Source organism: Musca autumnalis, unplaced genomic scaffold (assembly GCF_047663935.1).
Source record: "Musca autumnalis isolate F117 unplaced genomic scaffold, ASM4766393v1 scaffold_1, whole genome shotgun sequence".
Taxonomy (NCBI): domain Eukaryota; kingdom Metazoa; phylum Arthropoda; class Insecta; order Diptera; family Muscidae; genus Musca; species Musca autumnalis.
The window spans coordinates 142,588,175-142,601,834 of NW_027411644.1; the positions used below are offsets into that span (position 1 = coordinate 142,588,175).

General features: G+C 35.8%; 1 protein-coding gene and 1 long non-coding RNA gene across 4 annotated transcripts in view; one reads left to right on the forward strand and one right to left on the reverse strand.

Moving 5' to 3' along the window:
* LOC141387119 (uncharacterized) overlaps positions 1-13,660 on the reverse strand; it is a 93,520-nt gene that overhangs the window by 1,858 nt on the left and 78,002 nt on the right. Inside the window, exon 5 of one of the 2 annotated variants that reach the window (XR_012408484.1) lies at positions 3,535-3,798. This is a non-coding gene — a long non-coding RNA (uncharacterized lncRNA). The remainder of the gene's footprint in view (positions 1-3,534; positions 3,799-13,660) is intronic. The other variant, XR_012408487.1, reaches the window with a different exon arrangement.
* Zip102B (Zinc/iron regulated transporter-related protein 102B) overlaps positions 2,824-13,660 on the forward strand; it is a 67,033-nt gene continuing 56,196 nt past the window's right edge. The window contains exons 1-3 of one of the 2 annotated variants that reach the window (XM_073956277.1): positions 2,824-3,089; positions 3,143-3,464; positions 5,627-7,951. In XM_073956277.1, coding sequence (XP_073812378.1) covers positions 2,991-3,089; positions 3,143-3,464; positions 5,627-5,634 — 429 coding nt within the window. In that variant the 5' untranslated portion in view covers positions 2,824-2,990 and the 3' untranslated portion in view covers positions 5,635-7,951. Of the gene's footprint in view, positions 3,090-3,142; positions 3,465-5,626; positions 7,952-13,660 lie in introns of those variants that run through there. The other variant, XM_073956266.1, reaches the window with a different exon arrangement.

Consider the following 13,660-nt stretch of genomic DNA (forward strand, 5'->3'; position numbering starts at 1 on the left):
TTTTGCCACTTTTCGGGGTTAAGGAACGCTTTGCAGGTTAAAAATGGTAACAAATGGCAAAAATGGTAACCTCAGGTAAGTAAAGGAACACAGCTAAAAGAAGTTTGTTTTTTGTGGAAGGTGCGGCTGTTAAATAGATATGTGAAAGATGCAGCAACGTTCCTCGCCTTTCAAGTGTGTAACGTGCGTGGTAGTTAAATTTCAGTAAGTAATAAAATTGTAAGCCCAGGTACTTGATATTGTTGGAGAATGGAATATCTACACCATCTAGCACTAATTTCAGTGATTTACTTTCCGGGATTACCTTTTTTGGGCATTTCCCTGAAGCATTTCTGATGCACATTGCTTTAGATTTGGCGGCATTTATTTGAATTCCCCAGGTTTTATAATAATTGCTTTGTTCCAGAGCCTGCAAGAAGCTACTATTTTTTACTACGATAACAATTGTCCCTTTATGTTATCGGAAAAAATAGTAAAAATTAGTAGATTCTTGCAGTTCTGGAACAGACCAAATTATGGATTATTCTAAGATTTGCAGCAGCTTTATCCATTGCCCGTGAGGGTGAAATATCGTGGGCAAAAACTAAGCAGTCGTCTGCGTACAATATGGCCTCTGAGTCCTGCGTCATATGAGTGAAATCATTTAAAAACACGTTGCATTATTGTGAGCAAATTTGACGTTTGACATGATTTGATGTAACACCTTCTTATTCCACCATGGTCTGTACGATAACTCAAAAGTTACAAAATTTGTACAAACTTTTTCAAAATGCTGTTCGATAACAAACTTGTTCAGTAAAAGAGAAATGAGAAGTATTTGCAAAAACTTGCAAATACTTTTTACTCATGAAGTTATCGAACAGGCCTACTATTGATTGATTTTTCTATCGACGTTATTGGAGGAAAATGTTGTATGTGAAGCCGAGAACACATCCAACCATGGTTTAATTATAAAGCTTAGCTAAAGCTTTCTGTCTGTTTAAATTTTATCTTTCGAGTGTTCTTAAAACTTTAAAGCAATATACACTAGAGCTGGCAAACCATCGATATTCCCAACATTAGATATTTTCGATATAATGTTTTAAAATATCGATTGCACGAGTAGTTCACAGAAATGTGAGGGAGAATAAACAATTGCTTTTATTTTATAAAAAATAAAAAAAAATACATTTTACTTTACCGAAAAATGTGTACGTGTGACTAGGGGCTTACTTTCTCACACACACATAACCGAAAAGTAGCGAAATTTCTATTTATTTCAATGAATTTCAGGTTAGGGGTTTTTATTCCGATAATATCGATACGTAAAACTATCTATCGATATTGAATTTTTAAATAACAATCGATAGTGGCATCGATTTTTTGCCAGCTCTGCTCTCGAAGCTACAAATTTGCAGAATGTTATCGAACAACAATTTGCAATCACTTGCAAGAAGTCAGCTGATTTGACAAACAAGAAGTTTTGCGGATAAGATTTATAGTACGTTTATATATAATCGGATTTAACAAACCACTGTGTTTCAAATGTCAATTCCTTTGCGTATACGTCAAATAAATCCTCATTAAGAAGGTTAACCCTGCAAAAGGCTATAATATAAACATGGCCTTAAGTTAACAATCGAAGGTTGTTTACGAAAATTATTTGATTATCCATTGCTACAAAAATAATTATCTTTCCATATCATAAATTAACGGCTGGCCGTCCACATAGTGTTCCTCCTACTCCATGGATGCGCCGCTTTTTGCAGGGATTTGATACCTCAAAAAACAAACAGTCATCACAAACTACAAAAAAAGTTACATATTTTACAAAATAAGTCGTTTTCCATAATTTATTTAGTTATCTCTTCTCTTTTTTATATTGCAATTATTTTAATAACCAAACGTTTGTTAATGTTTTTGCCAAGAATTGCAAAGTCCGCCACAAAACATACGAATTTAAATCAGCAGATCAAACTTGCAAATTCTTACAAGGAAAATTTTGCTTGCAAGATCTTGTAAGTTCTCAGTAACAAAAGTCTCCAAAACTCTCCAAAATTCTCTCCAAATTCGCTCTCATTTACTTTACAAGTTTGTTATCGAACAGCATTTTGTAAAAGTTTTTACAAATTTGTACAAACTTTTGGGTTATCGTACAGACCTTATGTATCTACCTGAATTGACAGAAAAGAAATTCGCCTCAAAAATTTTTTCGCCTCTGTTTATGAATTTTGACATTTAAAATCTTTGTTTTTCTTTGAATTCGCTTTCTGGAGGACCCTGTAATTGGGCGGCCATGGAGGTATCGATAGCTTGCCATCTCTTGGCTGAATGCATGGCACAATTACTCAGGTAGTGGCATCGTAAAATTTTGAATATGTTATGTCAAAACTTTCTTTATGTTGTTGGGGAAATTACAACAAAAATATTTTTTATAAAGGGATTTGACTTTTCATATTCGATCAGCTGGTGTGATACCACTACCTGGTAGTTCTGCCATGGCTGAATGCTCAAAAATAAGTGGCGGCGGCGCGCCGCCGACTGACATCCACTCGTTTCCATCTCTACGCCCATGGTACAATTACAAAGGTAGATGCCTCAGCCCAGCTGATCGAATTTAAAACGTCAAAAAACTAGGAATTCGCCATGAAAAATCAAAACCAAAAACCATATGATTCGGTAAGAAAGAGATAGCATGTCTGCACTTTATAGACAAACACAAGCGATAAAAAGAGACAAAAAGAGACCATTTGGCGAGAATTTTGACAGTTTACATTACAAAAAAAGTTGCTTTGTTGTAGCATTTCGCCGATGCATCTACCTTTCTAATTGTACCATGTCTGCGCCCATAGTAAACAAGATATTTCATGCCGTCCATGAAGTTTATTTCGTTGAAATATCCACGTATACTGTTTTGAGGGTTTCATTACCCAACTTAAACAATAAATGATGCACATTTTTCAACATATGTAGATATATTTATTAGGAATAGAATAGTTTATTTTTCAAAAATGACGGACGAAACTTTCGTTTTATTAATATTGTGTTTAGTGATGCTTATTGGCTCTTATTTCGCTGGTAACATACCTTTGGTGATGAAACTGAGTGAAGTATGGAACAAATTTTATAACAAACAATTTTTGAAACAAGTAACTTTTTTAAGGAAAAATTGAAATTGGTGACTGTTTTTGGAGCTGGACTACTCGTCGGCACTGCCTTATCAGTAATAATTCCGGAGGGAATCAGGTCCTTGTACATGAATTTGGAAGATGAGTTTGTTACTGCGATGAAAGCTGCAGATAAAGGCGAAGACAATGCTCACTCGCATAAAATGCCTGACCATTCCGGTAAAATTGGTCTATCATTAGTTTTGGGATTTGTGTTTATGATGCTGGTGGACCAGATTTCACAGAAACGGAACATTAACAGGAATTCAACCGATAAGAATATAACAGCTACCATTGGTTTAGTGGTACATGCAGCAGGTAATTCTATATAATTATATATAACCGCGCTTATAGTCGGATGTAAATATATTAAAAAATCGGTACTTACCCCAAATCGCGGGAACTTTGGACCTCAGCAATACAAAAATTATATCGTTAAAAAGGGAAACCCGCCACACAACAGATAGCTCTTTCAATCCTGATTCCAACGATGTATAGGGCAAGTGCACCAGTAGTCGGCACTTTAAGGATTCTCGTATCTTCAGCCGTATGTAATTCCGAGTCTAAATGTCCAATCGAATTGAATTTAAGTTATGATTCGTTATTTTGTGTAATTTTAGATGATACATATAAACATTTTTTTTGATTATTTCTGTTCAACATGCAAAAATTAAAATTTTAGTGAAATAATGTTTTTTCACCAGAAGTCGGCACCATTACCCAATAGTCGGCATGATATGATCCAGTAGTCAGCATGTTAAATTTAAATAAAGAAAAAATGCATACTTTATATTTTTTCTTAAATATTTGAAAGAACTATAGCTTAAGCCTATTTACTTATACATTTCTAGTTTATTTGTATACATTTCTACTGATTTTACTTCAAAAAACAAGGAAATTTAAACATATTGTTTAAATAAATTAGGGTAAGTGCACCAGTAGTCGGCACTTTAAGGATTATCGCATCTTTAGCCGTATGTAATTCCGAGTCTAAATGTCCAATCAAATTGAATTTAAGTTGTTATGATTCGTTATTTTGTGTAGTTTTAGAATATGTAAACAATTTTTTTGATTATTTCTGTTCAACATGCAAAAATTACAATTTTAGTGAAATAATGCTTTTTCACCAGTAGTCGGCACCATTACCCAATAGTCGGCATGATATGATCCAGTAGTCGGCATGTTATATTTAAACAAAGAACAAATGTATACTTTATATTTTTCTTAAATATTTGAAAGAACAATAGCTTAAGGATTAGTTATTTAGACGTTTCTAGTTTATTATATACATTTCTATTGATTTTACTTCAAAAAATAAGGAAATTTAAACATATTGTTTAAAAGAATTAGTTCGTACCAATAGTCGGCATCTATTACCCAGTTGTCGGCACCCCACAACGTACGTACTTCAAATCATGACTAAAGTTCCTTTCAAATTGAAACAATTTCTTATTAATTAGCCTTTAAAGTATTTATTTAGTATTTTCTATAATTTCTAGATAAAAGTAATCGATAAAAACCAATGTTTACAACCCCATGCCGACTTCAGGCAAAGTTTATATTTTTTTGTCCCTAAAGTCGGCATCAGCAAAAATTGCACAATTATAAATATTTTTTAAAAATTTCTTTTCCTAAAGTGTTCTTTTAACTGTTCTCTACCTATACAACAAAAATGTTGTGGAACATTTCTTCATTTTAATATAATTACAGAGCTTATAAGGTTAACATCTCCACAATTTTTTTCTTAAGAAACATGCATTTTCGGTTGTAGTGAAAACCCTTCACTGACAAAAACTTAAATTTCGATATAAAAATTGGTCCTAGCTCAATGAAATTTTATATAAAGTTAGCTGAAAATATTGTTGAAGCATTTTTAAGATTATTTTCCTATTTTGTTTTCTTAATTTTCAGTTATTTGACTTCAAATTCAAAAGGTGCCGACTACTGGTACATGCCGACATTAGGTGCACTTACCCTAGTTCGTACAAATAGGCTGATATTGCTTGAAATCGCTAAAGTTCCTTTCAAATTGAAACAAATTAATTAGCCTTTAAATTATTTGTTTAGTATTTTTTTATAATTTTTAGCTAAAAGTAATCGATAAAAACCAATGTTTATAACCCCATGCCGACTTCAGGCAAATTTTATATTTTTTTTGTCCCTAAAGTCGGCATCAGCAAAAATTGCACAGTTATAAATATTTTTTAAAAATTTCTTTTTCTAAAGTGTTCTTTTAACAAAATGTTGTGGAAAATTTCTTCATTTTAATATAATTACAGAGCTTATAAGGTTAATATCTCGACAATTTTTTTCTTAAGAAACATGAATTTTCGGTTGTGGTGAAAACCCTTCACTGACAAAAACTTAAATTCGATATAAAAATTGGTCCTAGCTCAATGAAATTTTTATGTAAAGTTAGCTGACAATATTGTTAAAGCATTTTTAAGATTATTTTCCTATTTTGTTTTCTTAATTTTCAGTTATTTGAGTTCAAATTCAAAAGGTGTCGACTACTGGTACATGCCGACATTAGGTGCACTACTTACCCTACTTCCCGAGATATACAGTTACTCCCAGCTTATTGGATTCAGGTACAATTTATTAAGTAAAGTTGCAATAGGTATTTCGGCTCAACTGAGAGTGAAATAAACTGATATTTTGTAAAAGGCATGCTTACATGTATTGGAATATGTTAAAATATCTACCCCTTGGGAAATGAAAAGTAAAAGATTGATACTACCTACCCCAAAAATCCTACTCACAGCTTAAATAATGCACCCTATTTACATTAGTCCTTAATAATAAATAATGCCACATTTTATTAAATTAATCATATTTAGAACTTCACGGGGTCTCAGTTTTTAACCAAAATAGCAATTAAGCCTGATATAAGCACTTAATAGTATAGCTACGAATAGGTCTATAATAGTCCATATGACCCCACACTTCAAGAAGTGCACTGTTGAGGTCTGGGGGATGTGAAATATCGCGAGTTTTTATATTTGTCATTCGCGTATACCATATATGTTCAATAAAATGAAAATCTGGATCAGTTTGTGGAACTTCCCAACAGTGTTAATGTATCCAGAACTTCACAACGTCCGGTGAGGGTTAGGATCAACACCGTGATAATATCTTATTGACAACGTGTAACAACGCTTGTCATATTTTGCGCACTAATACCTGTGTTGGGGACTTCTCCATATCAGGAATTGTCTGTTGTACTTAAACAACAACAATATTAATAAATATCAGCAATTTTAATATAAAAAGTCTCTCAAGAGAAATTGTCTTTGCTTTAATTCTCGTCAGAAAACAAAGTTTACCGTTTTGGTACTTTTGGGATTTACCACAGGCCTATTATAAGAAGTACCAACATCAAATTTCGAATTTCGCAAGTTAACGTTTATGAGTACAATATAATCTGAATTTTGCATCCATTTCGCAACCATAACTGAAGATATCATTGTCCAAAGATCTCATTCATTTTGGATTTGTTTCATGAGCTCGCGCATTCCTGCGACTTAAGATATTATTTTAGGTTGTTACTATCCCGATTTTCAGCCATTTATTTATCGGGGTTTCTTTACTTGATTTGATTAGATATCTACCCAGCAAAATGTTTGTAGCCAAAGAAGTAGTTAAATCATGAGTGCAAGTGATTCCGGACTACATCTTTTTACGTGAAAGAAGTCATGATTTTTACAAGTGCATGGTGCAGTGAGGATACTGTCTAATTTACTTCTTAAGCACACATTTTGCATTAGTTCTTTGTAGTGAATAAATCACAACAACATATGATTCAACTACTTCTTTGGCTACAAACAAAGATGTAGTTCGAAATCACTTTTATTATTTTTTGTATACAAATTACTTTTTATGGATGCAAACATATTGCTGTTATTATAATTAACAAGAAACAAATTAAGTTCTTTGTCTTTTTAAGTTTTTTTTTTTTTGCAAAATTTTGAAATGTCTAAAATGTGAAAAATTTATGAAATAGATTCAAATCGGACATTGTCAAAATGTGAAGAACGGACTGCATTTTTCATGACTCTGCGTGGACTGCTTCAAAAAAAGCTATTCAATCACTACTTCACAAGGAACAACTTCAAATAAATTTTGCTGGGTAACTACATAAATTAAAGAGCCCCTCAATTTATCATTGATGTTTTTCATACAAATATTGCCAAATTATATAATTTTCCCTTTTCACCGAAGCTGCGCTAACACATGATGGAATTTCGCGGTCAAATTAATTCGCACTGGACGAATATATCGTAATTTCACCTTAAAAGTGTGGCCAACGCCATTTTTGGTCAAAATTTGACCATATCTTCCATTCCAATCACTCCTATATACCTGGTTCTTGCAGTGCATTATTTAAGTTGTGAGTAGGATTTTTGGAGTAGTACGAATCTTTCGATTTTAATTTCCCAAGGATGTAGAATTTTTAACATATTCCGATATATGTATGTTTCATCCATAAGCATACCCTTTCACTCACTCTCGGTTCAAAACAAGACGAAATATTGCAACTTTTCATAATAAGTTGTACATGCATCAAATAAGCTGGGAGTAACTGTATGTCCCGAAAGTTTTGCAAAAACCCTAAAGTGGACACAAGTTAAACGCATTACTAAACTCAAATCGTGTCGACATGTGAGCAATGTGTGGAACGGATGTCCATACTACAAGAGAAAACAGCCTTCCGACGTTTTAAAAATTGCCTTGTTGATATATTCGCTATTTTCGAAGGGATAATGATAATATGGATATCATTGTATTATTATATTTTCTGAAAAAATCGGATACAATTCTGATGCTGACGCCACGTGTCGTACTGTACAGAACAAACCGCACTCAGAGACAATTTTCTTTCAATGTGCTATTTATGGAAGATTCTAAGTTCAAACTTTCTAATGATTTTGCCTGTTGTTATCATTTTATGATTAACAGTAGAACAAGTATACTTCTCCATATTTGTTGAAGCTATCAACACTAGCTTGAATAATTATATGTAGCATTTATATTAAAAAAATTTTAAAATTGTATATGCGAATTTTATGACCGGCCATTTTGTTCTTCGACATCAAACGAAAAAAATTGACTTAGAAATTCCATTAGAAATCGGAACGAATTCGGAATGACGATTCTTAAGATTCTTTAGAAAATGTGCAGAGATTCTAAAAATAAACTTATAGAAAATCGGTAAAATTTCTGAGAAAATATTAGAGAAATCGGCCACAATTCTAACAAATATTCAGAAAATCTCAGAAAAAATCTGATATCAGAGCCCTCGGAAAAAATTGTTAGCTGGGAACTAACAACCTCACTGCCGACAAAATTTCCTTGTCAGTAATCAATGTAAGTGCTTTGAAAGTAACTTCAATTTTTTTCCGAACGTTTACACATGCAAGTGTCAGTTCGAAAAAATGAAGTTTCGACTATAATATGTATACACAACTGTCTGCAAGTTACTTGCATGTGTAATCATTTGGTAAAGGAGACAGCACGCTTCCAAAAATAAATTTGTTGAATGAAAAAAGCAAGCTCTGTTGGGCATTACACCTGATTATTTAAAGAATCCTTGGCATAGCAAGATATACGGGTGTATCCTTAATCAGGTGGTGGTAGGTTGATGAATTTTTGTACAAGTACTTATGATGGTCAATATCGGTTCAGATTTGGATATAGCCCCCATATATATTTTCCCGATTTTGTTATAACTCTGTAAATTTGTATCGAATAACCTTCAAATTTGATGTGTGATATTTTAATAGACCCCTTAGTAGTTTTACCGATCTTCACCAAAAACGGTTCAGATTTGGATATGGCCCCCATATATATCTTTCCCCGATTGTGCTTGATTTGTCGAGCAATGTTGATTACCAATGGATTTGTTTTAATGCGTGTCTTAGTATGTTACTTTCAGAGTTTCCAGTCAAACGGAGGAAATTATTCAGTAATACTGATAATGATTGGAATAGAGCACCTGAGATATCCTATTACAACTCGATTAGGGATTTGAAGTCCAGAAAATATTTGCGTACAAAGATTGGAGCGTATTGGAAGAGTTTTTGCAAAGCAAGGAATAAGGCGAAGTCTGTGGTCAGGAAGCCGGTTGTTAGCACATTCTTCGTTGTTTGAAGGTCTACGGAGTAGTAAGGAGTTGTGAAGTGCTCTTAAATCCAATAATTTCTCTTTAGACAAATCTTACGAGCTTACGGGAAGTGTTGATCACTTGAATTTTAATTTTGCTCAGAACCAGCTTGTTGGCCAGAGCGCCTTAAGTGACTTGAGTGGTGCTGCCTTCAGTGAAAAAGGTTTCTATTTTCGGTGCGTGGATTTTACAGAACTGGAAAGCGCGTTTGTTGCGATTAAATCCAATACGCCAGGTTTGGGCGGGTATTCTCTTAGATTTTTGAAGATTGTGATTGTTCGCATTTCCTTCATTTGGTGAACACTATATTAACCACATATGTTTTTCTTGTAGGCTGGAAATTGGCTAAAATATATATATATATATATACTATTTCTATACTGCCCACCTGCTCCAAGGTTGTTGAACATGCCATGAAGGCACAGATAACTTCTTATTTGCAGGAGAACAGTTTGCTGAATGATGCACAGTGTGGTTTCGGGAGGAGTGTCGCTGGCTGCGACCTGAGTTTCTCCTGGGAGGGATAGCGAATTTAACAAATCCCTGTGAGCCACCAATCCCCACCAACCAAATAAAAACACCTTCATAAACTTATATGTATGTGTATATGTGGGTATTTAGTAGCACACGTAGCGAGCGTTTATTTCTAATAAAAATACGCAGTCTTTATCCCTCACGAACTCAATTTATTAAAAAAAGGGGCGACAATAATAAACCACAGAATTCTACTGCATTGCAAATTTCTAACGGTTTTGTTCCAACAAAAAACCTGTTTGAGTGACAATCAATGCAGTAGAATATGAGGAGAAAAGGATTGCGGTTAACAAAAAACATAACAAAGGCTCAATGATCAATTAAGAGAACGACTCAAAACAAAATAATATCAAAAACATAGAAACACACACACATGCGAACATATGGATGGTCATGTCAATGACGTCACACCATCATCCATATGTTGCTGTGTGAAACTGAGATCAACAAAAATGTAAACAAAAATAAAACATATGAGCGGCAGCGACATCCCCGCCCCCGTGAATCGACCCGATTCACTATTCAACATCTAAGACGGCAAGTTTTGAGACGGGGCGCTTCAAGACTCCAGTCGATGTAGCAATGTCAGCTTGTCGGACTACACCATCTTTGCCTTTATAAACCTCTTGCACTCGACCTCTTCTCCATTCACGACGAGAGACATCAGGATCACAAATCAATACCAAGTCACCTGGGGCTACGGGCTTTGTGTACTGGCACCATTTAGCTCTTCTTGTCATTGTGGGCAAATATTCGGCGATCCACCTTTTCCAAAAGTGGTCACGAAGCTGTCGTGAGATACGCCACTGTTTCTTCAACACAGCTGGTTTGTCGACAATTGTTCCGGCTGGAGTTTCTGGCTTATTTGGATGGCCCAACAAAAAATGATTCGGCGTTAATGGTTCTTCTTCATCGGGACCAACAGGCAGATGGGTTAAAGGGCGTGAATTGACTATATTTTCCGCTTCAATGAGAAAACTATGTAACGTGTACTCTCTGGGGGCGACTTCCTTCAACGTTACACGCAATACCTTTTTGACACATTGAACCATCCGTTCCCAAATGCCTCCTTCTGATGGATTATATGGGCAATTGAACTGCCAGTCAATGCCCTTTGTAGACAACTCATCCTTCACTCGGACCACATCGAAAACTTCTTCAAATCTCTTGGCTTCTTGGTCTGCTCCAACAAAATTCTTGCCATTGTCACTCCGTATTCTTATGGGGGTTCCTCTGCGATTTATAAAATTGCGTATAGCTAAAATGCAGGCATCGGTTGACAGATCAAAGGCAATCTCCAAATGTATGGCTCTTATCGTCAAACATGTAAATAGAGCCACCCATCGTTTTTCATGACGTCGACCAATGGTGATGGTAATTGGGCCAAAATAATCTAGCCCGGTATAGGCAAATGGACGGACATTTGGAGTTAATCTGTCGCTAGGCAGGGAACCCATAAATGGCGGCATTGGAGAGACACTGCGTAACCTGCAGACATTACATTTGGAGATACAGCTTTTTAATAGTTTTCGAAGTCGAGGAATCCAATAACGTCTTCTTATGGCGGCAATAGTGGCTTCAAAATTTTGGTGTTTCATAAGTTTATGCTCATGGACAACAATAAGTTCGGCTAGGCGATGCTTTGGCGATTTAATGGGGCGTCTGGTTTCAATAGGCAAATAACTGGCAGCATCAATACGTCCATATACTCGCATCAAATTATTCTCATCAATATAGGGCGACAGCGTGTACAACTCGCTGCTTTTCGGAATGGAACCACCAGACTTTAAAATGTCTAATTCGAATTCGAAACTTTCGCGTTGAGATAGGCGGCAAAGAACAGTTTCGGCATCCTTCAATTCCGCGACTGTTAGACAAGTTTCTCCGTCTCCAATTTTCTTCTTCAAATATCGTTCGACAAATCTCAGGACATAACCCATTGTACGTTTTATCCTGAGAAAAGAAGAGAAACGATTAAAATCAATAACAACATTTGTACTGACCGTTAAAACAAATTTCGAACGAAGCTCTTCTTCAGGCGGCTCATCATTGGGGGTTGAAATCATTTCGGGCCAATCATCATCTGGCTGATGCAAAAATTGTGGACCTTGGTACCAGCGAGAATTAAAAGAGAAATCCATATTTCTTTTCGCTCTTGTTGTTTCATCGGCAACATTTAAATTAGTGGGCAACCATTTCCAATCAGTAGGACGTGTGGAATCCAAAATCTCTGTGATTCTATGGGCGACAAACGGCTTATATCTTCTGTTGTCAGAATTTATCCAATTGATGACAGTTGAAGAATCACTCCAGCAAATTCGTCGGGAAACCTTGACCGAATGTTCCTTCTCGATGGTGCACAGCAAACGAGTTCCCAATACGGCAGCTTGAAGTTCAAGTCTGGGAATAGACATTGATTTCAACGGAGCACATTTGATTTTTGAGGTAATAAACGAGACTTCAATCTCACCATCTGACTTTATAGACCTCCAATACGACACGGCACCAAATGCGTCTTCGCTGGCATCGACGAAAATGTGCAACTCGACTGTTTCAGGCAATCCAATTCTAAAGTAGTATCTAGGAACACTCACTTGGGCCACATTCTTCAACTCATCACGCCAATTATTCCATATGTCAAACAGTTCATTTGGGATATCTTCGTCCCACCGAATATCGTATCTCCAGACTTCTCTCAATAACAATTTAGCAGTTACCATGAAGTGACTTAATAAGCCCAAGGGATCGTATACCGACATAACAACACTCAATAATTCTCTTTTTGTCGGACACCTTTCTCCACTGATGATGTCTGGTTTGACTCGATGGAATTTCAGCTCAAACTTAAATGCGTCGTCACCAGGATTCCAATACATGCCTAGAATCTTTTCTGTGGAAAACTGAACATCGGCTAAATCATCACAGAAGTTGAAATTTCTTCCCAAATTACCCTCCAGAGCCACGACAACCTCTTTTGAATTCGATGTGAAATTGCGCAATTCGAAACCGGCTGACTTATGTATTTCACGCACTTGCATCGATATCTCTATGGCTTTCGCTGAAGTTTCGAAGCTGTCGACAAAATCATCAATATAATGGTTGTCGATAATTGCCTTCACTGCTCTGGGGTAACGATCACGAAATTCTAGGGCATTGGTCCCTTTCACATACTGGGCAATACAAGGCGAGCAAGCGGCTCCAAACGTCATTACAGTCATCTCATAAACATCTGGGGGGCAACATTCATTTTCACGCCAAAGAAATCTTTGAGAACACCTATCTTCTTCGGCAATAATAATTTGGTGAAACATCTCTTTGATATCTGCGCAGACAGCGACTTTCCCCATTCGAAAATTAAACAAGACGGCAGGCAGTGGTCTATACTGTTGAGGGCCCTTCAATAATTTCGAATTTAGAGAAACTCCTTCGACTTTGGCGGCAGCATCAAACACGAGGCGAAGTTTCCCAGGCTTCAGGGGATTCAACACTCCAAAATGTGGCAGATACCAAGTTCTCGGGCTACAAATAGATATTTCGGATGATGTTAACTTTCGTACATACCCTTTGTTGACATAATCTTGAATGATTCTTTTATAGTCGGCACCAAAATCAGGATTCTTCTTCATTTTCCGCTCAATTCCAACAAGTCGATTAAAGGCCATGGAATAGCTATCCGGCAGGACTACATTTTCATCACGCCATAGTAGTCTGGATTGAAATCTTCCGGCAACCTTTATCGTAAAATCCTTGAGCAACTGTCTAGCACGAACATCATCCTTAGCCTCTATTGTCGGCAGGGCCTTCACACCAAAATTTT